Source organism: Uloborus diversus, unplaced genomic scaffold (assembly GCF_026930045.1).
Source record: "Uloborus diversus isolate 005 unplaced genomic scaffold, Udiv.v.3.1 scaffold_427, whole genome shotgun sequence".
Taxonomy (NCBI): domain Eukaryota; kingdom Metazoa; phylum Arthropoda; class Arachnida; order Araneae; family Uloboridae; genus Uloborus; species Uloborus diversus.
In genome coordinates, this window is record NW_026558601.1 from 110,378 (window position 1) to 137,100 (window position 26,723).

Below are 26,723 nucleotides of genomic sequence, written 5' to 3' on the forward strand. Positions count from 1 at the left end.
TTATTGCAAAAGCAAAGCAAAGAGCAAAAATTGAAAGTTATTTTAAAAGCCTTGCTTGAATTAATTACAAATATTTTATTTGTTAACAAACATAAGATGGCAACAGTTAAAAATTTTAAATCATTGAGATAATATTTCCGATCATTTCCATGCAATTAAAATCGCGAGAAATACGCAGACGACAATCTATTACGATTTATCTTTCTTATTGTTGCATTAATAAAGCTATTTTTATTCGCAAAAAAAAAAAAAAAAAAAAATCAACACCTCTTGGAGCGATTGGCGTCAAAATTGAACCAAAGCCTGTTTACATATGGATTCACATATATTCCAAATTTCAACCAGAACGTAGCATTACTTCTTGAGATAGGGCACTCACAATGGAAAAAAAGAACGGGCGATTGCGCTACCCCCTTTTTAGCTGTTGACACCAAAATAAAATCAGCTCTTATACCCACTAAGGACTACTTGCCGATAAATTTTTCTTTCATTCTGTTCATTATTTCTTGAGATACAGCAGTCACAATTGACGACAAAAAACGTTCTATAGCTCAACCCCCGTTTGAGTTATTGACACCAAAATTGAATCAGCACCTGTTCCTCTTAATGGCAACATATGGACCAAATTTTGTTTGATTCCGCCAATTACTTCCTGAGGAATAGCAAGCACGCGTAACTCAAAAAACGTCCCATTGCTCCACCCCCCTTGGAGGAATTCGCGCCAAAAACCAATGGGCACAAGTTCACATACGGGCACATATGTGTACCAAATTTCGTTCGATTTCATGCGGTAGTTTTTGCTGTAGAGCGGCCACAAAAAACTGGTCACACACAGACGTTACACACACACAGACAGACAGACATTTTCCAAAAATAGTCGAAATGGACTCAGCACACCTCAAAACGTTCGAATCCGTCAAAATTCGAAATTCGAAAATTTGCACGAATCCAATACTTTCTTCTATATATTAGATATAGAAGAAAGTAAAAAAAAAAATCAGGGACCAAAAAGCAATAAAAGATTTCTTCTTGAAAAAGATATGCTTAAAGTTTCTTTTACTGTCAAAATGATTCCTTAAACTCTCAATAAAGCACTAAATAATGTAATAATAAAATAAATACCTAACAAAACTAATAAAGAGGAATTTTAATCAAGAGCCCACGTTGTCTTTAGTATCGAATTCAAATTTTCACCATCATATTTCAAATTTCTATAAAAAGTCTCTTAAAGCCCCCGTATTTCAAAACGTCTTTATCTCGATTTTTTTCTTTAATGTGAAATTCGAAATATACAGATTCGACTGTATGCAATATTCCCACTGCGCGGCTCATAAAATTAAACATATTTAACAATTTGCAGAATCAATGACAAACAAAGGCTGCATATACGTGGATTTAACAAATCAATCTCATTTCTAAAGCGAAGTGTCAACTTTCACTCAATTATCAAAAAATTGTCGCAGCAGAGGAAGGCGTCCTTTTATGCTTGAGGGGTCACACATGGAGCAGATTTTCAATGGCATTGGGGGGGGGGGGGGGATGAGCGAAATGAATTTTTTGACCTTTGTTACTCAGGAAAAAGTCGTTTTGATTTTTTTTCCTTTTTCTTCTTTTTTTTTCTTTCTCTTCCCTCTTTCTCTCTCTTTTTTTTGAAACTAACGTTTCGGGGGGGGGGGGGGGGGGTTTGTCCCCCAAACCCCCCCTTTAGCTACGCCCCTGGGGGCGGTTCGGGAGTTTTCCCCCGGATTTTTTTTAAATTTGCAGTCTTAAGAATATACTTTAGCTTCATATTTTTCAAAAACTTGAAATTTTACATTTCACTTTGGGTTTCACCCTACATACGGGTGACACCCGAAGGGTACCGCCTCGTCCCGTCCTTAAAAGCAACGTCTCTGGTGTTAAGTATATTACTCCAGTTCAAAATGTTAAAAGTGCTTTTACTGAAGTCGCAGACATATTTTAAATAAATATCCGGCTGGAAATTGAAAATTTCTCTATAGAAAACCAAAGCACCCTTCAGGACCTCATAAGAGGTCGCCTAAAATTTTGTTTTGGAAACTTCCATTTTGAAAGCAAGGGAGAGTATCTAAATACTATTTCTTCCCTTAACGTCAGCAACAATAGCCTACAATTGCATATTTACAATTTCATTGTCGAAAAACTACCAGGAGAGGGCCCTCACCGTAATATTGGAAAAACGCCCACTCCCCACAATCAGAGATCGTCTTGACTTTCGTCTTCAGGGCTTCAACTGTGAAAATATTTGTATGGTCCCTGAACTTTTCTTCCTAATCAAAGAGCGTCTAAAACTTCGACATTTATACCTAAACTTTCGAAAAAAAGTTTCGGAAAGAAGTCTTGAAATTCCTTTTCCCTACACCATCGAAAGTCATCTAAATTCAACTTTTTCGGATCTTCAACTTCAAAAAACTGTTTGTTCCCAAACATGACCTACAATTGTGTTTTTAAAACTTCGATTACGGAAAAATTCCGCAGAAGGCCCCCGAATCTCTCTTCTCTCAAACATCACCAAAAATCGTCTAAAACTGAGTTTATAAAACAATAATTTCGAAAATATTCCGGAGAAGAAACCCCCCATTTCTGAGTCAAAATTATGCTTCAGTAGGTTGACTAAGCTCAAAATACACAAAAAGTGATTAAATCCTGTTCTCTTGTGTTAATACTTCATTAGAAAAAAATTGCAGAGAGGAAAATAAACAGTTATTTTTATCACACATACTGGCGAGGAAAAGTTTCTTTATTTTGTGTGTTTATGCTGATAAGGATGTTTCAGTTTTTAATATTACGTATTAAATGACAATGCTAATCCATTTTTACTATGTATACAATTTTTTATCCCCTTCTTTTTTAAACAGCTTGAAATTAGCAGTGTTAAAGTTGGTCCCCCCCAATAAATGTTATCCGACGACGCCAATGCGTCCAATCACATCCCACACATATTCGATTGGTGACAGGTCAGGAGAGTATGATGGCCAGGGAAGCATCTGTGTGCCTTGGAGAGCATGTTGGTAGATGCGAGCACTGTGTGGTCGGGCGTTATCCTGCTGAAAAATTGCATTAGGTAGCCCTTGAAGATAAGGGATTGCCACCGGCCGCAGCACATTATCCAAGTATCGTTGGGCCGTCATAGTGCCCTGAGTACAAACTAGAGGTGATATGGAATTGTACACAATCACGCCCCAAACCATTATGCCACGTTTTCGTGCGGTGGGACGTTCCACGGTTACTGCCGGATTAAATCTGTCTCCACGTCGACGTCACACACGTATGCGGCGACTATCACTGGATAAACAGAAGCGGGATTCATCTGAGAACACGACATTTCACCATTCTGTCATCCACGTCGCTCTAGTCCGGCACCAACTAAACGTTGCTGTCTATGTTGTGGGGTCAATGGCAGAGTCTTCTTAGCGGACGCCGTGATTGCTGACCACGTGCGACCAAACGACGGGAAATGGTTCTGGTTGACACGGAAACATTCAGGGTATCTTGCACCTGCTGCTGAATCGAGGAACAAGTGACTTGTGGGTCTGCTACCGCTTGTCGGTGGATGCGTCGATCCACGCATTCTGAAGTCACTCTGGCTGCCCCTGCACCCCTCAATCTTGCCACATTTCATTGTTCCAACCATTTTCGGCACAGCTGATGTACGGTGCTCGCATCCATGTGGATATCAGCTGCGATTTGACGTACGGACCAACCTCCCCTTCTCAGTCCGATCACCATACCCTCTCGTTAAATCGTCTATGTGCTGGAAGTGCCTTCATTGACGGCGGCTTGGCATTCTCTCGTGTTACACGTATCCTCCAAGGCAAAAACAAAATTTCTTCGATAATTCTCCAGTCAGAAATAACGACACGAATATTGCCCATTCTATAAGTTCCTTCACCTATATCTTCTTCATGAGTGTCGGAGAGCTGCGCATTTCACATCATTTACATAACTCAGTCATGTGCGTCTACTCTAAAATTTGCATAAATTTCTGAACACTCCTTCTTGGTTGCTTTTTCAATGTCGAGCAGTGTAGTTGTAACAAAATGCGATGTCGTATGAAAAAAAGAAGGCCAATCACTATTAGCAGCAATTTCTAAATTATAGTTTCTGTCAAGCCCCTTTTTCCGGTCTTTGTTTTTTTTTTTTTTTTTTGAATCGAATTTGTAGTGGTAAACAAATTCATAATCACCTAAATAATAATTTTAAATTATGACAGCAAGAACGGATTTGTAAATGTTCCAAGTATTTGCGCTTTGTTTTAATTAGACGTACAACCACAGCAGAGGCGCCCACCTAGAGGAGATCATGGGGCAGGCTGCGGCATTGAAATTTTTAGGGAGGGTTGAGGGGTATTTGTTTACTATTTTAAGAGGGCTCTTGCTTTTGGGAGAGGGGCTCCACGATATTTAGGGGGGTGGGGGCTTCGCTGACTTCTGTATAGTAGGTCTTGCAATAAATTATGTAGTAATCTAATTATCATGGCATATTTGGAGTGTCAGTCCGACACCACTGCAGTTGAACTATAAATAATAAAGAGTGTTTCCGAGTACCAATTCTTTGTAATCTAGGAAAATGGTTGATAGAGCTTAATAGAATTATATAGAAAATTATATAAAAGTCTATAAGAAAGTTTCTATAGAAATTATTTCTATATAATTCTATAGATATCCATATAGAACTTGAGAATGAAGTTTCTATAGAGAATTTCTTCTATACAGTTCTATAGAAACTGCTGTAGAATTTGAGCATAAGGTTTCTATAGATAATCTTACTACTATTATATATGCGAAAGTTTGTCTGTATGGATGTATGGATGTATGGATGTATGGATGTTTGTTACTCTTTCACGCAAAAACTACTGAACGGATTTTGATGAAACTTTACAATAATATAGTTTATGCATCTTACTACTATTATATATGCGAAAGTTTGTCTGTATGGATGTATGGATGTATGGATGTATGGATGTTTGTTACTCTTTCACGCAAAAACTACTGAACGGATTTTGATGAAACTTTACAATAATATAGTTTATGCATCAGAATAACACATAGGGTAGTTTTCGTCCCGTTATGGGCTTCAAAACCCCCTTAGAGGGGCAATAAAATACAATTTTCATATAAATTCTCTAATATGGGGATGAAAAAATACTTGCACATATTTACATTATATGTCCATCGAAAGCTCTGATTTTTCTGCTGAAGATGGCACCTATTCGAAATTTCTAAGTAGAATAAAAAACGAGTTATGAGCTTTTTAGTTCCATGTTCGAAGGCTTTCCTCAACTCAATACAATATCTAGTGTATCATCTCAACTCCCTGTCGATAGCGGCAATTGTTGTATTGTTGATTATCTTTGCTTTTCGTGACTTTTCAAGGCTTTTCTCAAGTCAAATCTTGAAGTAAGATTTTTGCACAAGATTGGCAAATAATACATGATTTGGCTGATCATTTTCCATTTAAACGGAACTTTAATGTAATTAATAGTTTTTAATATTATTTATGCTGATTGAACACTTACTCATTATCCAATCAATTAGCAGATCGCCAAAATTTTTGCAGAAAGATTTCCGTAGCTGATGCATTTGGCAGTTTTTTTCAACATCGCTGTTTTTGAAGCCGAAGACTACGTCATAATGTTTCTCAGCTTTCACCATGTAAACAAAATATCGCCAATCAAAGAATCTTTAAAAAAAACTTTTCTTTTTACTGTGTTAAATAATCCAGCAACTAAATTAGGCAAATCCACAAACAGCACAAAAACTTTCATTAATTTTCCTTTTTGCACAATGTCAAACAATCCCCAAATTTTACTTCTTATTTTGGAAAAATTTCGGATGAAACTCTTTAGCGCCATTTTATGGTTACCAAAAGTATCTCAGCACCTGGCGATAACATAATATCTCAATGAAAATTAATATCATATCGTTTTACAAAGTAAGGAAAGAAGGGGGGAGCATCATCGAAGGTATTCCAAAACGATTCAAGCAAATTCGGTAAAATCGCACCAAGAGCCCACAATAATTGAAATTTCCCAAAATAACTAAAGCAAGTATAAGGGGATTACGAGCGCGGCTATATTTTTTTTTAAAACTTCGTACTTCAATAGTTATACAGAGAAGGTTTTAAACTCCATGTTAAAAAAAAAGTATCAAGAGATCAATCTTTTTAAACATGAGAAGATTAATTTCATGTTTTGGAAATTTGTATATGCTTAAATATAGTGATTTCGTTTCTAAATCAGTATATTTTGTTCTTTATACTTATTGCTATTTTAGTTTTAAGGGTAAGGAAAAACTCGATTTTTAATCACGTCAAAAAGATGTGTTTTAAATTCTTTCACTTAAAACAAAAAACAAAAGCAAGTAACGATTTTTTCTCATAATTATTACTGACCCAGGCAACGACGGGTATTTTTGCTAGTAAATTCTATACAATTTGATCAGAAAATTTCCCTTACTGTAGAATTTTGTAAAAAATTGAGAATTCGTTCATTTTGTTTACAATTATAGCTTGCATTAGTGTTTATATAATACTTTCTTGGTTTGGAAAGGCTAAAAATCCCTAATTAATTAGGAAGTTTAATCCCTAAAATGAAATAGTTTAATTCCTAATTAATCTCTTTAATTTTAAGAATAATTATTTTATCAATTAATTATTTGTTTAGGTCATATTTTTTATTACAAGGGAGGATTGTAGTATGGTCTTTAATAATAATACTGTTGCATTTTGTCATAGTTTGAAGAAAAAAAATCAAACTTAATTAAATAATAAAAAATATACTCATAAAAGATAAAAATTATTTATTATTTAAAATGTTTAAGTTTTATTTTACAGTAATAATAAAACTTCTAAACATTGAAATTAATTCTAAGTGTGTGAGAAATCGTATATCTTGCCATTGTTTAGTAAATAAAATAACCGAAATTCCAAGATGCAATCTCTGGATTTTGTCGCGAGAGCTTGCCGGCAATATTCCTCACAATCTCTTTGCGCATGCGCCGGTCTGTTTTCCCTTTTCTGCCCCAAATGGAATCGTCCGTTTTGCACGTGCCATGTACGATCGTCACAAAGCGTTGCGCTGAAAATGGCCAAACATTGGCGAATCCGTTAAAAAGTATGCATTATTTTTGTTTTGTTTTGTTATATTTGATTGTATTAAACCAGTTGGGAATGAAAAAAATTATGAAAAGTAGTTAACTTGAGTTTTAAAATCCAGAATGAACTTCATTATGCATCGGAAATAGCATTTGATTTTACTAAATAAATAAAGCTCATGACTCAGTAATGACATTAATTTGATAGTAATTTTTGCGTAAGTAACAATAACCGAAAGTTTGGACGTGTTAACATTTATTTTTGTACTGATAGGGGTTTCAATATTTAATTAGCACTCCCAAATGGTGCCATTGTCCAGTTTTATGCAGTGTCCAATAAGTGTGCAATCGTTGGAATAAATTGCTGCACCTAATATTTTTAGGCATAATTTGGTTTTGTCAAAATATTGATTATATAAAACATTTTCATTGTGTTTTATGAGGCTCTTAATAAGATCTAGAGGCTGTATGAAGGAAGATCTATAGAGGCTCTATAAAAAGATCTATAGAGGTCCTATTAGAATTACCTGTGTAGAGTTTTATAGAATTATGGCCCAATTTTCTATAGTACATTTCTATAGGATTATGTAAAAATAACTCTATAGAATTCTATAAGAAGTATATAGAAATCTATAGAACTAATTTTATAGAAACCTATAGAGTTTTCACTATAGAATTCTATAGAAAATGGCCTATAGAAAATTGGGTCATAATTCTATAAGACTCTATATAGGTATTTCTAAAGATTTTTTATGGAATTCTATAGACCATTTTCATAAGGGATCGTCCTATGTAATTTTTAGAAATTGAAGTCCAAAAATCGAAATATCAGGCGGTTATCTTTGATCGAATTTGTTTTGAATTGAAGTCCTAAAAAATGAAATTTTGAACGATGTTGAACTATGTGCAGGGAAATAGTAGGCACTTCCCCTGTACTTCCTAAAAAAGTAATTGTATGCTGATTTGACGAAGTTACGGAACGGGATGGAAGAGGCCAATTCTCGCGGGAACTAAAATCGGAATTTTAGATAATCTTTAAAGGACGTTGCGGGCAGTGGCGTACTGGGACGCCGGGATACCATTAAAATTCCCGGTGCGCCGGTGCCTTAGTGCGCCAGCGTCTCAGTTTTTTCTTTTTTTTTTAATGAATTTTGTACCGGATATTGCGGCGCCTGGTACCATAAGATTTATCGTACGAGATGAACAAATAAGACAACTTAACATCATAAAACTACGTACCATCCCTTTTTAAAATCAAAGTTACCTCCATCCATCGGTTTAATCAAAATCGTTAATGTAAAATGCTTTTTTCATTCCCATCCAAATCTACCTCCTTCACCCAAAGAATAAAATGGCGGTGGAGTTTTCCCCCTCCTTTTTTAAAATAAAAGAAACATCAGAGTTTTTTTTTTTTAAATTTGAAGTATCAATTCACGAATCTAACAATAAGTAACCATTCAGCACCGACTTGAACTCAGTTGAAACTATAAACCTTTCTCCTAAAATTTTTGAATAATGCCGTGGTTTCCAGATTTTTTTGAACCAAGGCGCCTATTTCGGACATCTAACTTTCGTATGTCGTCCATCTTTCTATAACTCGGTGACAAAGCCAGGATTTTTAGTCTTGGAGGGGGAGGGGGGCTAAAGTCAAAAATTTTTATGTTGTCTTGATGACGCTTCCAACTGAGCAAAAGAAAGGCAAAAACTTCGGTTTCACTAAGTGCGGACGGGCAGTGAGGGTGCAGTCTCATACACATACACACACACACATAGCTCCTTTCCTAGATTAGTCACTGATATAACTAATCATAACTAACAGAGAAAAATGAATAAAACTGGTATGTCTTCATTGCATAGCCCTTTATTTTTATTCATGATTCAGAAGCGCTGCGAAATTTTTCAACCGTTCATAATTCTCTAATAGTGAAGAAAATGAAAATTTCGTGGCGCCGCGCTGGCGTCCCCATGAAGACTTTACGGCACTCTAATTTACCCCCCCCCCCAGCAGATTGGGAAACAAAATTAGAGGTAGGAGCCATTAATTTTCAATAAGAGATTTTTTTGTTAAAAATATTTTCTTTTAAATCATTATTAAATATAGCGCATGCCTACACAAAATTGTTGTACGCGCGTATTACATTTCTCATTTTCAACTTATCACACTTAATAGCGTTAAATTTGAGCTTTTTCGTAGGATCAGATTGTCCTTTTAGTCATTTCATTTGATACTTTTCACACTTCCACATACCTTTTTTCTTTTCAGGTGCTGCTACTTTTTTTTTAAATGCGGCAAATATCACTACTACTCAATAAATTTTATTTTAAATTCAAAACATGATCAGGGGCGTAACTAGGAGGAGCAGGGGAACACCAACCCCCCTCCCTCCGGGCGAGAAATTGAAGATATGACTAAAAATAATTTTCCCAATTTTAAATGAAAAAGAAAAAAAAATCAATCGAAAATCAATTTTGTTGACTAAAATCAGCAGCAACCAACATTGGGGTATGAGAGGTATAACTCGTCGCCTTACCTCAGCATTATTAAAGATCGCCAACATTTCCATTTAAAGTACTTCAATTTCGAAAATTTTCAGGGGATAGCACCTAGACGACCCACATCGTAAAAGATCGTTTAAAATTTAACATATTGGACTTCAATTTCGAAAACTTACTAGAGGAGCCATCCTAACTTCAGCGAAATTATAATTCCCAAAATTATAATAAATTGTCTATACAATTTCGTTTTAGCTCTTCAATTTCGAAAACTTTCCAGAAGAGGGTCCCCGAACACCACCCCGTCCTCTAAAGTTATCAAAGACAGCATACAGTTATGCCATTTAAGACTTCAAATGCGAAAAATTTCCACAGAAAAGTTTTGAAATGCATGCCTTTCTCTAGAGTCAGCAAAAATGGCCTAAAAATACGATGTTTGAGTTTTCAATTTCGAAAGCTTTCCGGGGACGAACTATCGTATTCACTTTATTAAAGATGATCTAATGTTAAAGAGCGCTCAGGGCCGTCGCCAACATTCACTAGTTTTTCAGAAATGGAACCGCCAATTTCTGAAAGTGATTAAAAACAGCAAAAGAAAAAGAAAAAAGAAGAAAACCTTCGCAATCTTTAAGAATTGAAACAGTAATAATCAATGAACTAAAGGAATAAAAGTGACAAAAAGTATTTTTTCTGCCAAATTTAAAAAGAAAATGAAATCTTCGCATATTATTGAGAAACATCCAAGATCCTGCATTATAATACACCTAACTGAAGTCCGCCGAAATGTACGTTTCAAACATTTTGATCGAAAAAAAAAATATCGTATCGTTACAAACCTATTACGAGATTTAGTTCAATAAAAAATGAATAGATAAATAACATAATAGCATTATGTAGGCCGCTGTAATATGTTTTAAAAAGAAAACAAGTTAAAATAAAATAATAAAACATAAGTATAAAAAAAGTTGTGAAAGAGATTTAAATAATGTAATGAATTAATAATAAGTTCTCAGTGTTTAAATGTTTTAAAGTGAAGGCAAACCAAAACTTTATCCGGAGATTTAGGAGGCATGATGTTTAAATTAAAATAAAGTGAGGGGGGGTGGAGAGAGAGACTCTAGAGACATCACTCCAAAATGTGAAAAGTTTTCTCTTTGGAGCCGCAAACTCTTGCATTTCAAATAAATAAAAATATCAGGTTGGATATTTATAATTTCATTTTTGAAAAACTAAAGCACTCAAATTGGTTTGGAAAAGAAAACTCTGGGGGAGCGTTTTCCACTACATTTTTACCAATAATAAAAACAAATACGTAAAAAGAGAGCAGAAAGCGGAAGAGTGGGAAGTCCCCGATCCTTATATCCCTTCGTTTTTCGTCGCCAAAGGTAGCCGAGAAGCGTGTTTTTTAAATTTTGATTTAGAAAGAATTCCGAGGTAGACTTAACTAACCTCATCACCTATAGTCACCCAAAGACGGTCTTCAACTTCAAAAAGCTTCCAGGAGAGCGCTCCACTCAAATATTCGAGAAACGCAGCCACTCCATCATCCAAAATCATTTAAAACTTCGGTTTTAGGACTTAAATTTCTAAACATTTTAGAAGTCCCTGAACTTCCCTTCCCCCTAATATCATCAAAGATAGTCGTTTTTAGGGCTTAAATTTCTAAAAATTCCAGAGGTTCCCGAACCTTCCTTCCCTTCTAATATCATCAAAGATGGTCTAAAAATATGGTCGTTTTTAGGGCATATTTCTGAAAAAATTACCGAGAGGAACTCCCGAACTGACTAATACATCGTCGAAGATAGACTAATTTTTTTCTTGGAATTTCAATTTCAGAAAATTTCCGAAGGAAAGCTTCCGAACCTCTCTGCCCACTAATATTACCAATGATCGTCTAAAAACTGTGTTTTAGGAGCTAACTTTGAAACCTTTCTTAGGGAACGATCCTATCACTCGCTCTAAATCGTCTTAAATTTTGTTTAAGGGTTTGAGTTTCGAAAGGGTTCGGAGAAGAGCTTCCGGGAACTCCTCTCCCTTACATCATTAAAAGTCAACTGAAATAAACCAATAATTGATGTTGGGAATTGGTATTTGTTACATTTGGAGGATGTAAAATTAATCCTCTGAACAAAAAAGTTCATGTAACCTCAATTGATGAAAGTATTCAGGCAACTTCGCTAAAAAGTATTTTAGAAATGAAAAACAAAAAAGCATTAATAGAATTATTTTCTTTCTATTCATTTACTTTTTACAGTTAAAATTCATATGAATTAATGCCAGGTGAAAAATAACTACTTACAATAGAATAAAAGTTATTAAACTAGTTTGTTGATAATCATACTTTTAAAAAATGAAAATGGTGCTGAAAAATGTCTGTTAATTAAAAGTGAATAACGAAAATTTTTGAATGAAAAAAAAAATTCAAATTTGTTTACAGCAAATTTAATGATGAATATATCAGTCAAAAATATGAGTTCCTGTTTTACATCAACTACAGACAAAAGCACTCAAATATTTTACTCTGCAAGACTCTCATATATGTGAAACACATTTTCTATGTTAAAATTCTATATGCAAATAGTTTGTGATAATGATAAAGAGGAGTAATGACTACTTAACATCAGGGATTGTGATTTTTTATTTTTTTTAATCAAAATATTCGGATTTTTTTATTCAGATTTTTTTTTATAGTCTTGAAACATTTGTAGACATCAATTATTATTATTGATCTTTTAGTGCAAGTCCAGAGGCATAGTTCATAGTAAATTTTTATCATAAAATGTTTGTACATTGTGCATTGCAATCTAGAATTTTTTTCCAAGTCCCTTCTCTCCCCTTTTTCACGCAGTTTTCAAACAGAATTTTCACCTTTTATAAAAAGAAAAGTGTCAAACATGATGATAGAAGTTTTACAATGACGATTAGAAATCCTTGCGTACAAATTCCGTTACTGCTAGGTTTCAACTCTAGCTGATCTGCCCCCCCCCCCCTTTCCCCAGCTACTACCACCAATAATTCAACTATGCTTCTAGGAAACATTGGTGCTACTATATTTCCTAGAATTATAATTTTATACTTTTTTCAAGATAAATTCTTAAAATTTGACAATTTTCTATGTTTATCCGCTCAAAGTCGACTAAAGTTTCTGAAATAAATTAAATTGGGGTAAATAAGACAATTGTTAGTTAATTAATAAATTAATACTTAAAATGATTGAATAAGTAAACGAATTGAACTATGTCACTATGCCCAGCATGCACTTGACTAATTTAAGAAAACGTTAAAAAAAATTGAATTTTGACATCTTGAATTTAAATTATGTTTTTCGCAATCACGTGTTTTTTGCGTGTGTGCAGGCATGTGTGTGTGTGGGGGGGGGGGGGTATGTGTGTGTGTGTGTAGGTGTGTGCTTGTGTCCGTGTGTGTGTGTTTAGGTCAAGTTTTAACAATTGCCTTATTCACTCCAATTGAATCTATTTCAGAACATTTGTCGACTCTAAACTGATAAACATAGAAAACTGCCGAATTTGAATATCTTTTCTTCTAAAAAGTATGAAACATATAATAATAGGAAATAGTGGTACTAATGTTTCCCAGAAGTATAGTTGAAGGATTGGTAGTAGTAGCTGGGGGAAGGGGAGGGGGCAGAGCAGCTAGAGTTGAAACCTAGTGGTTGATAGTCAAAATTTGTTCTGAAGGAATTGTAATTGTCATTGTAAAATTTCTATTATCATATGTGACAGTTTTCAGTTTAAAAAAAGAGAAAATTATACTTGAGAACTGCTTGAAAAAAGGGGGAGAAGAGACTGCGGGAAAAATTGTAGATTACTATGCACAATGTATTCTAGAAACGGCTCCTGTCCCCCCATGTCTGCCCCTCCTCCCGGGCGGCTACGTATGTATAGTTGTGTGTGTGTTTAGGCGCGCGTGCGTGCATGTGTAGGCTTGTGTGTGTGCGTAGAACTGTGTGTATGTACGTAATCATGTATGTATGCACATAGGCGTTTGTGTATGAGCGTGTGTGTGTGTGTATGAGCGTGCGTGTGTGTAGGACATGGACGCTACCGACCAGGAGAAACGGATTCCAGGAGGCAGTGCTCGGAGCCGCACCTGCAGAGGACGGTGGGCGGTGGTGCTGCAGAGGCCCCTGGTCCAAGCTGAAAAAGGAGCCGGACATCAAAGACGGCCAAATGAGAACAATAAGCAATCGTGATTGCTCAAAAAAAAAAAAAAAATTCACATTGATTCCAATTGATTCCAAGTACTATATTTTCGGATCTAAAAATTTGAAGTTCAATAATAATCATAATATAATTCTTGTCACAGGGGAGTCAGCTGACCCTTTGACCCTCCCCTGAATCCGCCCTTGGCACTGATACACACTCTAAATTATTTGTACTTTTAAGCTTTGAAGCAGTGAATCTTATGGCGCTGAAACAGATTCTCATACTTCGAAATTTGCCGCCCCTAAAATCTGCCACCCTAGGTAACTGCCTAGGTTGCCTTCCCCAGGAGTCGGGTGTGAGTAAGGGGTAAGTGGGTCACCCCCTTTAATTTAAATTTAAATGAAGCATATCTAAAAATGCGGTAATGCGGTACATTTTTAGTGTGAATTATTTTTTTGTAAATGCATCCATTTAAAAGATATTTACTGTCTTTTAAATCTGTATCATGGAAATTTTAAAACGAAAAACAAAGCAATTTCATTAGTGAAATTTATTGAAAGTCTATAGGGACATATATTTTACTTTTACATATAAAGGTGTGTTTAATGAACGTAATACAGTTAATTAAGATCAATTTGAGTAAATTTGCCAAAATTATAAGTTAAAAAAAAATGGAAACACTAAATGACTGCGTCTTTGTCCTTTCATCCTCAGGGATTATCCCAACATCTGCACAATGCCAATAAAAAGTGTCACTATTCCTATTCGTTCTTGAGAATTCAACACTATTTTTTAATTTGTATCATCAACTTCCAATATCAGACCTAATTAAATCGAACGTTTCACAAATATAATCACCAGCTTTAGCAGTTTTTAGCTGAACTATCAATTCCTAAACTAAGTCGTCATAGTTGTCTTGTATTTCGCCAATACAAATACTTAATAGAGTTGCTCTTCATTTTGAAATCCCCATTATTATAGGGGGACCCAATTACCCCATAGTGAGGGGGTAGGTTTGAATAATACCCACTTACTTTGTAGATGGGTATAATACCCACTTACCACGTATAGCAAAAATGTACCGGGTAAGTGGGACCCCTCCTCTTAAATACTTATTAATAACATTTTATTCAAAAATTCTTGTTGCTGTATGAACTTTAAGTTATACTATAGGTGAAAAATTAATGATCATAAAAAATAATAAAAACTAACCTGGAAACACTTCCTTGAACTCGCAAAAAAAAAATTTCAGATTTTTTTTTTTTTTTTTTTTGACTAAGTGCTATGACTTACAATTTTTTCAATTAAAAAATTTTTGTTGCTCACTTTTAATTAACTGACATTTTTTCAGCACCTTTTTCACTTTTTAAAAATATGATTATCGACAAACTAGTTTAATAACTTTTATTCTATTGTAGGGGAGACCGGGGCAAGATGACGAGCCGGGCAAGATGACAAATGCTTTAATTTTTCCGTTTTAAACTAGGTAACTGCATCAACTGCATGCTACTGGTTCTTCTATCCGCAGTTCGTTCAGCAATAGTATAGAGACGCTGAAATCAACATATTTGTGTTAGTTCTGAAGCTCTGATTGTTTACCGTTGCCACAGTATAACTTTTATGCATGTGTAAATAAGCTGTGCTGCATATACATATAGGATATATCGTGTCACTTGAGTATTTATGAGTAACTTAGTTTAAATACTACCTATGACCATGAATAAATGTCAATTAATCGCCTTTTTTTATGGCAATGGAGAAGAATCCGTTCAATTAGGCAGTCTGGGGCAAAATGACGGGCAGCAACGCGGGGCAAGATGACGAGCTTGCCTACTGCCCGTGTTTCGGAATTTACTAAACTATGTTATCCACTTTATTAAATTCCTGTAAACGCTGTGTGTTTGTCCAAGCGACCTTGCGCTTCTCCTCTGGGGCAAAAGGACGCATTGAATCAAGAGAGGTATCGTTCGAAAGTGGGTGACCTGGGGCTATTTATAAACTAGTTGCCCAAATGACTAGTTGAATTAATTAAACCAAGCAAAGAATCTCCTGCTCTGTCGATTATTGACAATTACAAATCTCGCCTAACCTTGCAGATCATCTTATATTGCAGTGAAAAAACGTTATCATGGCTGGGTTGCCATTTCACACATCGCATCGTCTCTAGCTCCTGATGCGTCATTTTTCTGCCCATTAAAAACCTACTATAGCCAAGCATGTAACAACTTTATGGTTATTCATCAAGAACAAACTATCACAGAAAAAAAAATATTGTGAGCTTTTAGCACCGCTTACTTTAAAGCGGCTACAGTTGGAAATGCCGATACAGGATTTAAAGAATGAGGTATCGAGTCTCATAATTTTCTTGTTTTTAGCGGAATATGATGTTTTTGGCTCTGAATCTGAGAATAATAGTGCTAATCATCAGATCTTGGGAGTAGAAAACCAACATATATAAACCTTCCAGACGAAGCAGAAGTTATGGCAAATGCTGATTCCGATACACCAAAGAAGTATGTTAGTGTTTTTGATTTCAATGCATTGCCTAAAGCAACACAATGCGACAAAACAAAAACTGAAGCTCAAAAATTCTTACAAGCACACCCATCAAAGAAATGTCAGAACAAAGAGCAAAGTGGAAGGAAAAAAAACAGAATTTTTGAGAAAAAAAAAAAAAAAAACAGGGAAAATAAGCTTGTGAAGCTAAAAAGGGAGTAAAACGAAACTCAGACCAAGTTCCTGTAGGCCCAAGTCTATTACTGTGCTCCCGTATTCATGCCAAGCAATGCAGTTGCATCAAATTCAAAGAAAAGTGTTCTAAGATGCCTTGCTTGGAAAGTGGAATTTTGAAACCCTCCAACAGAAGAATGGATCCCGAGCTGTAAAAGCCAAGAGTGGTAGCATGAGAAATGTTCCAATCATGAAAATGGTACTTTGCATTTGTGTCTATTGTTAGCTGCACAACTTAACACTTGAACATTACGCCCAGTACTGGGGCAAGTTGACGATTCTGTTAAGGTTATGAAAAAATAAAAATATCCCTCGTTATTTTTATTTGAAAAATTGAATGGTAATATATTTAATACTACAAAGGACTACTCTAACATCTCATGTAAAATTAATTTTACTATCCTTAAAAATAAATTAATAAACCACGAAAATTGTTAGCATAGTCATCTTGCCCCGGTCTCCCCTACATAGTTATTTTTCACCTGGCATTAACTAAGTGTAAAAAGTAAATGAATAGGAAGAAAATATTTCCATCAATACTTTTTTTTATTCATTTCTAAAATATTTTTTTACCAAAGTTTATTGAGGACTTTCATCAGTTGAGGTTACATTATTTTTTTTTTTTGTTCAGAGGATTAATTTTACATCCTCCAAATGTAACAAATACCAATTCCCAAGAACGTCCAATGTTTGTCGTCCAATTTTAAATTACTCTTTTTATGAATCGTAGCTCTTACATATCCTAAATCTATTTCATGCAAATGCGCAACGTATTTATTCAAAATATCCCAAATGAAAAAACGTTTAATAATGCTACTTTATTCCTGTCTCTTTGAATAATTATATTATTACTAACAATTGTAGGCAATTTGAATTTTATCATGTTTATATATTACTAAATTTGAAAATTTATTTATTCACCCATTTACACCAAGTGTAACCAAAAACAATACATTCTTCTTCTCCTTTCTTTATAAGATTGCACTAAAGTAAATAAATATGTAAGTAAATGAAAAAGTCTATTTTTCATTTTTTTTCCATCATAAACGCTGAATGTAACTTTTATAATTCTATAAATATTTATATTTTGGCTAATTATAAAGAATAAATGAATTCGGAACAAAAAAGAAGACAACCATGAGGGCTTTGCAACCTTATTTTGTAATTAATATTGATTGATATTTATACATCTGTTCGCTAGATGGCAGCATGAACGATAAGAAAATCAAGTAGAAAAGCTTAGATATTGCATTATTTCACCCTGACGCTTTCAGAATCTTTCGCTCCCTAACCGAACGTGTCAACATTATGATGCGGCGTGAGTATTATTGTTGTTTGTTGATTTAATGAATTGATAGCGAGTTGTAGGAGGTGATTTTTCGTAAATTATCAACTAATTACTTTCGTTGTTTTTCAAATTGAAACATGAAAGAAAATCCAACCCGTGAGTCGAATGTAAACGAGAATGTTAGCACATCAGAAGATGAAGAAAAATATTGCTTTTCTTGGGCAATATGCAATCCGCGTAAAACTGTACATCGATATTTTGCCCTGATCTTTATGTGTCTGTTGGGTTTTGGCAGTTATTTTTGCTATGATAACCCTGCAGCTTTGCAGCAACAAATTATTCGCGACATGCAAGTGTCAACTCAAGATTTCTCTAGTTTGTATTCATGGTATTCTTGGCCTAACGTTATCCTGGCATTCTTTGGTGGATTTTTAATCGATCGAGTTTTCGGCATACGCTTAGGTGCAATCATTTTTAGCTTGTTTATATTACTTGGTCAATTGGTGTCTGCTACTGGAGCAATTTTCAACTACTTTTGGATAATGCAACTGGGGAGGTTTATTTTTGGCGTCGGAGGTGAATCTCTTGCTGTTGCTCAAAATACGTATGCTGTTAGTTGGTTTTCGGGAAAAGAACTGAATATGGTTTTCGGTCTACAACTTAGTCTTGCCCGTGTTGGAAGCACAGTAAACTTAATTTTGACACCTGAAATATATGACACAATGAGTCAACGTTTTTCCGATTATACTTTGTTGGGTGTGACTCTTTTCATTGCTTCACTCACTTGTGTTCTTTCACTCGTAGCCGCTTTAATAATGGGCTTCTATGATTGGAGAGCTGAAAAGATTTTGAACAAAACAGCAGGACAGACTGGTGAAGTTATTCGTTTCAAAGACATCAAAGATTTTCCATTGACATTTTGGTTAATCTCTATGGTATGTGTGACATACTATGCAATGATATTTCCTTTCATTGGCCTTGGAACAGTGTTCTTTGCAAGAAAATATAATTTGAGTCAATCGGAAGCGAACTTAGTGGATGGTATCCCTTACATCATATCAGCATTTGCTTCCCCTGTGCTTGGGTTGATGGTAGATAAAATTGGACGTAATTTGTTGTGGGTTTTTGTTGCAGTTCTTCTTACTTTGATTTGTCACCTACTTATTGGACTTACATTTATAAACCCATGGTATCTTATGATACCAATCGGCTTAACTTATTCTCTTTTAGCATGTGGTCTATGGCCAATGGTTGCACTTGAAGTACCCGAGTACCAACTTGGAACAGCTTACGGCATTATGCAATCAATCCAAAACCTTGGACTTGCAGTTGTTGCATTAGCAGCTGGAGCCATTGTTGACTCTAAAGGTTACATATTTCTTGAAGTTTTTTTTATTTATTTCGGAATAGCTGCAGTCATATCAACAATATTGCTCTTTGTGGTGAATTCAAGTAGAGGTGGAGCTCTCAACTTATCCGTTAAAGAGAGATTAGCCAGAGAAGAAGAACTTAGTCGGCAGGAATTAGTCGAAAATCAGAGACTGCTAGCATCGGGATCTATGGCAGATGTGACGCCTCATGATTTAATGCAACCAAGATCCGATTTCTACATCCGTAACAGATTCTTGAGCAGAATTGGGGCTAAGCTTCCACCTCATTTTGATATTACAACATGTGCGCTTATACACAGAACTGGATTAAAATAAATTATATTCAATCAGGCTTTGAGATTGCATGTATAGAAACAATGTTTTAATTTGTAAATAATGTATTTTTATTTTGAGGCCTTAAAGATGTTAGAAAATACCTCAGATGATTTTAAATATGGGTCCTATTTTTTAAAATATGATTATTTATATAGGAGTATGTTATTTATTATTTTATTTAATGTTTTGTTTTTTATTAAAAACTTCTCTATTCAAGAATTATTTGACATTTTAGAATGCAATAAATCATAAAATTATAGCTTAAAATATGTTACATACTGTTATCTATTATAAATCATGCTAGATACTTCGAAATTGACAACTTATAGATTCCTTTTCAAATGTCTGCGTGTACTGAAAAATTGTACACTAGGGATACCAGCCAGTGCCGTATCTAAAAGAGGAGCAAGCTGGAGCCCTTATCTTGGGTGGCAAATTCACCCTATTTCTGCATTATTGTTCATGATACTCATTGTAAAAACTTGAATAGTGTTTCTCCCAGACCAAAAAAGGGGCTAGACACTTCTAGATAAAAGGGCACTTTTTAGTACAGAATTTTGCTGTAGAAAAGTGTTTTTTTTTTTTTTGTATTGCATACAAAAGCCTAAGTATTTTCCAATTATAATCATTTTTAAAAATAATATTGAAGCTATTTAATGCTTATTTAAAGAGAAAAACGAGATTTTTATTCAGAACATATTTTAGTAAATAAGGGAAACGGGGAAGTTAAGTTTCAAGTAAAAGACTTGTATGAATATTTACATTTCAAAAAAGTTAGCTTTTGTGACAAAGTTTGGTTGAAACTTCTAAGGGACAAGAAGAGCAGGGCACCTGAGGAAAACACTTTTGAAGGAAGATGGGTAAGAATGGCAGTTACCAAATTTACCTGGCTCAGAAAAATGTAAGATCTGGCACTGGTACCAACTTGTCCCCTCATGTTTAAAAAGTGATTTGTAAACATTAGCTATTCATTTCCAGTGCTTTTTATGAGCATCCCTATTTCTTCACTCTAAGATGCTCGTGTTACGTCCTTCTGTTTTGTAGTCTTCTAGCTGGAGTAATTTTGTGCCTGACTGCCACTCCAGTACAGTTTTTCAGCAAAAATAAATTTCCCTTTCACAGTAAATTGATCAGGATTCAATTAGGGTTCTGGTACTGGAAAATTTACGAATTCACCCGTCCCCTATGAAATGTGTCTGTGAAGTGCCTTTCACTCTCATTAAGTTGTGCCTTGATCTTAGAATTCCTGTTTATGCTGTATTCCATAAATATAGACTTGCCAGATTTCTGAAATGTTCAACCTGGACACCGGAATCCCCCCCCCCCTGTCCCGAATATTCAAAGGGGAACACACCTCTGGCTGGTTTTTAGTGTGTTTTGGAAGGTTACTTCATTTTTATTGCTATGAATAAATGGTTACTAATTCTGAGCCTTAACCAGGTGATTATAATAAATGACACTAGCAGATAAATTTAAACATTTTATTTCTTGCATGTTAATATTTATTAGTTACTTTACAAAGAGTAAAAACTTTGAATGGCAAATAAAAATGTGAGCAATATTTACATGCATTTTTCACTCGTCTCCACAAAATGATCCAATATTAATTTTACAAGTTTATGTTTTAAATGACAAAGTAATTATCCCAAATAATTCTTCCCAGTTAATTATTTTTAGACTCTTTTAGTCATTTGTAATCAAATTAATCTTTTACTAGGATGTGAAGTAAACCGGTTGAGACACCAAGATTTTGCCTGAAAACCGGGACGTCAGGCAAGCCTACATAAATATCACTAATTCACATTAATGTTTCACTGAAGTGCAGTTCTGTTACAATTTGGGTGACAAACGTGTCTGCAAACACCTAGCCCATTCTATCCCTCCAGGATAAATCCACCAAAAAGTGGAAAAATTGTTGTATTGCTACAAGTAATGTATCAATTAAGAGCAATAGCATGAGGTTTGAAATTACAAAGACAATTTTCATAAAAGTTATGTTTTTATTCTTTTTTTTGAGCCTAAAGTTAGTGTATTATAACAAACTTTCATTTAGGAAAAAGTCTACAGTATTTTTATTCATTCAGGATTACTATTTAAAGCAGCAGCATTTTTATTAAATGTATATGTTACCATTTATAATTTGTCCATCTTTTGGAATACTCAATTTTCTGTAACAAAATATTTAACAGGATTTTTAGTATAAAGTTATAAGGTCTTGTTAGCACAACCGTCACAAAAAATATGCTCAAGTTACCATAGCAAATGCATTCTTCCATGGAAAAATATGAAACTTTCCAAAGTTCCAATGCTTGCAGGCCTGAGTAAGAATACAATGTTAAAATTTTTATTCTCTGCGAAAATTTAGTGTGACAGCATTTGAAATAGCTTTTAAAAACTTTCTAAATAAAACCATTTCTTAACAAATTAGCAATGTAGATTAAAAAAATTAACTGAAAATCTTATAACATGACATATTTGAATTACCTTTAGTATTTTTTTCAGTTATTAAGATTAAGTATGTTACTTTTATTTAACTGCTGAAAAATTCCAAAAGAAATAATCAGTTGCACATTTTCTTAACTAATGTTTTTTGAAAATGCCTCAGTCAAATTATTTTTTTGAGATGAAAAGTAATATCGGAGACACTTGAGTTATTTATATAAGTAAACCTTGCCCAGAATTATGGCACAGGTTCTCAGGATACAATTAAAAGTCTCATTAACCAATTAGGAATAGAAAGTAACTGTAGGTGGTGCTCTAAATAGGAAAGAAAATGAAACCAACTTGTCTGCTACTATCTCCTGCTATGTTATTAAGCTGCTGTGAAAAATTACTTCTAATTGTTTTTAGTGATATTCTTGCCTTTTTTTCATATTTTATGCTAAGTTTGTTACGATTTGGTCATTCTTAAACTGTAGATTTATAGTTTTTCTATGCACTGGTATATGTTTCTCGTGCTGGTATGAGCTTACACGTTCATTATTTTGTCCTTTTACTGATAATAATTGGGGATAATAACCCTGGGTCAGTTTCCCACTGTTTTAAGTTTCAAAATATTTTTATGTTCCGCATTGTCACCCCAAAATGAGTAGAATGATCTTGAATAGGATGAGTGACAAGACAAGTTTTTTTAAGATGCTTTTTCCAGTTTTATCTAGAAGATTAACTGTGGATCAATAGTTCCTGCAAATACAACAGCCTGAAAATTTTTCATTTTCACTCAACAAGCTAAAACACACACATGATTATTTTTTTCCTTTGCTTAAAAAGTTTAACACACCAAACAATGGGTAATCGCCATCTTATCCTATTTAGATAGCCAGATGGTGTGTAAGTTACTTTCAGCTTTTGATCATATTTACAAGTTGTGCATGCATAAAAGATAACACAATTTGCTCTCTTATGGAAGCAGAATTCGTTTTCCAGAAGCATGCATGAGAAAAAAGTGATAGCCATTTCTACAACTTTTGCCCAGCAATAGCAATATAGCCATTAAAAAAAAGTTTCTCATGTTCTTTAAGTTCCCCAATACATATGTTCGTATTTGTAGAGGGATTGACAAATGAATATCTTACTATTATCCTGAGCCCAAAAGATATTTGGAACTATAGAGCCTGAGTCCATCTCCAGATTATACTTTTCTTTGAATTTCATACATATCAAAAAATTAAAGAATGAAAAAAAAAATGGATACCTGATTATTGTATATGGATCTAAGAATAGTAGAGTGGCTATTGACTGACTTCTCATTGTTTTTCCCTATAAACTAATATATGGAGCCATGCTGAGTGGGTCAACTTCTATGTTAGTTATATTGTTCCTCGGGAATGCACTTTTGCTGCAAAAGATGAGGAGCCAATATGCATCCCCAATTTGAAGCAAACAAAAACATTTGTGTAAAACCATAAATAGTATTTTCTTGTTATTTAAATAAATAGTGTTTGTCTTTTCAGATCAACATATTTTCTATATTTATACTGTTTCTATATTTATTGGATTTTAAAATTACACAAGATACACTGTTTTGTAATAAAAATGTCTGGTTTTTAGTAATGTAACTCGTAAACTTCATGTGTGAAAATTTTGTAATTATGAAAGTTGTATCATCTGTTGCTTTGTATATAATAGAAGACTAATTGTTATGACTAAGCTGCCAATTTTTGCAAATGTTAATAGAGATATAAATTTTTTGAAATAAATATTTTAGTGACAGAAAGCTATTTTATATTAATACTATTGTGTTCGTGGCTAGTCAAACCTGGTTTTATTGTTTTAAAAAGCATTTGTAAAACAAATAATTGAACTATTAGAGAAAAATGAAAACTTTTTGACAAACTTTACAGTTGCAAAAGAATCACGAATTGGTGGCATGATATTTCAACATGAGTACTTTCAGAGCTACATGGAAAGACATGAAATCAAATTGATCTTAGACACCTATGTAACTTACTCGACACCTAAATGTATCAAATTTGAAATGTTGATTCAGATCAATTTTTACTTTTGTCAAAAGTTAGAAGTTGACTCAAGATATTCTTTAGTAAAGAAAAAATTCACATAAGAAATTAGCACTTACTGATCTTCCAAACCTAATTTAAACACCTACAAGAATAAACCTAAGCTATAAGCAATGCAAGAGAAAGTAAGCGACTATGAAAGACTGAAATAAATAACTAGTCAGTGGCACTACAGGTGAGTGGCGTAGTCAAGGCCGATAGGGGGTCATCCACATGGAGCAATAAAATATGTTGTCAAATGTCAGGGGTCTGGCCAGAGGATGTTTGGGTCCGTTAACGGACCCTTCACAAAAATCCAATCAACCAAAACGGACCTTTCACAAAATCCCGATCAAACAAAACGGACCCTTCACAAAATTCTGATAAACATAATCGGATCTTTCACAAATTGTTTATTGAAAGAGCAAATCTGAAAGCAAAATAACGCATATTTCTGTGTATAAACCGATAATTTTTACCTTTTTTTAAATCAAATTAGAGGGATCAGCTTATACAAAATCGGCTAATTTTGAAAAAAGAAAAAAAAAAAAAAAAATCGGCACTCTTGCGATGCTCCTGCAAGCGATAAATAATTGCTACTGCCAAATAAATATAATGGTTGTTTGTTTTATCACAGCTAATTAACAGCGGTGTTGTAAACTTTTCTGAAAAGGCTTTGGTAAGCACTTTTCTCCCCCCCCCCCCCGCTCATGATTTAATAAACAATAATAATATATATCTGCGAAATGAACTTAGAACTGCAAAGGGATAAGGGAAAGGGAGGATATGGTTGGGGAAAAAATATGATCGCTTCAGATAGGGTTGCGAACTTCAAAATTATCACCACTTAACGTCTGGCGTTGAACCTTTATAATGACTTGATTAGAAAATATTCTCTTCATTTTACCAGCTTGTCAATATTGGCGTTTTTACAGGTGCGGTGTGATGTTTAATTGTTATTTTGGGAGAAAATTATATGGGTTTTGATTTTTCGATGCTATTGAGGGTGATTAACTTTAAATAAACTCTTTTAATTACAGTTTTTTCTTTAGATGTCACATTTTGAAAAATGCAATCTTTTAACATCCGATATGAGAATCATATTTTGTTCTTTTTTCAAGCTATCTTCGCTTTATTAGGATGCAAATAAATGAAAAGTCTCTTTATTTCTGTTAGAACTCTCTTGTTAGAACTCTCTTTTCAAGTTTTTAATGCAAAATTCCATTTTCTGTTATGAGTCAAAAATTAAAATGCTGAATAGATGGTTTATTTTATTTTTTGTGTCAACTGTGTCCACAGATATTAATGAAATGTTTATCATAGGACTCTAAAATGCAATTTTAAAATAATTTTGTCAAAAATATTTCTTTTACAAGCCGTTTTTATACTTTTGATGCCTTCACTTTGAGAATTGCAATCTCTTTGCATCCGCTATGGGAATCCGATTTTTCGAATTTTTGATGATTATTACGCTTTGTTAAGAGGTAAACAATTAAAATATCTTTTTATTTTAGTTAAAATCACGAAATTTATAAGTTTTAAACGAAATTCTGTGTTTTTTAAGAATGTCTTGGGTCAAAAAGTTAAATGCTAACCCCCCCCCCCCATTCTGAATTTTATTTTATTTATTTATTTTTTTTGTTACAATTTTTTAAGTACTGCACAGAAATATTTCTAGTATAATTTAACATAATGTAGAATGGTTGATAAATATTGATATTGAGAGAGCGATGCCTCCCCTCCCTGCCAAACATCAGAAAAACACCCCAGAATGATTTTCTCGACATAGAAGATGAAAACACTCAACTTTAAGTTTAATTGATGCAGTTTGTGCCATCTCTAAATTCTAAAATTTCGTTTAAAAAAAAAAAATTTTTTTTGCGAAATTATTTGATTTTTCACAAAATTATTTGATTTTTCACAAAAAACGGACCCTGTGAAAAATCCTGGACAGACCCCTGAATGTATTGTCTATTACAGTAGAAGACCGTTATAACGCCAACCTATATAACGCAATTCTCTATAAAACGCACAACTTTTCAGAAGTAAACAATATGTTTTGAAGATTAAAAAATCCCTCTGTTTTGCTTTGAAAGCATTAAAATTGCAAGGCAAATCACATTTTGAAATAGTTTCTCATCTATCCATTTTGATTCAAAGCTTTTAAAGGAAAATTAATACTTACAGTAAATAGAAAGTACCAGATGGCTCTTGAAAATGCAGCTGTTATGCAAACCATGAAGCTAGCAGAAGTGCAGGATAATGCACTTTCTTTTGATTGTGAAACATATTTATTTGTGAACAACTAATTGTAATATTGATGCTTTAATACTCATTGCAGATAAAACTCATTCTGAAGTGCTAATACATAGATATATTCTGAATATTAGTTTCAAAATTTCTGGTCCCAAGGTGTGCGTTATAACGGTCTTCTACTGTATTGCATTTTTTAGTCATTAATTTTTGAAAAATTCTGAAACAGAGCCCTTAATTTGCATCCCCTCAATGTCACTAAAGAGAGCTCACACATTTCCCTAACATCACTAAATATAATGTATAAAGTTGCGTTTTTAAAGACTCATTGCAACTTCTGGGGGAACACTCCAAAAAGCTTATTTCTTCTCCTGATGTCAAACTTAGTCTAAGAGTCTAAGGCCCCCCCTCCCCACCAAATTGAGAAAATGACCGCACATGATGGGCACTCTGTGAGGTGTTCTGCTGTGCAAAGTCGC

The 26,723-nt window shown here is 34.0% G+C and overlaps 1 protein-coding gene across 1 annotated transcript; it reads left to right on the forward strand.

The window, feature by feature from the left end:
- The first annotated feature begins 17,837 nt into the window (after positions 1-17,837).
- Positions 17,838-19,531, forward strand: LOC129233455 (major facilitator superfamily domain-containing protein 1-like). Its single transcript, XM_054867482.1, has one exon. The coding sequence runs from the start codon at positions 17,927-17,929 to the stop codon at positions 19,493-19,495; it is 1,569 nt and encodes a 522-aa protein (XP_054723457.1). The 5' UTR covers positions 17,838-17,926; the 3' UTR covers positions 19,496-19,531.
- The last annotated feature ends 7,192 nt before the right edge of the window (positions 19,532-26,723 follow it).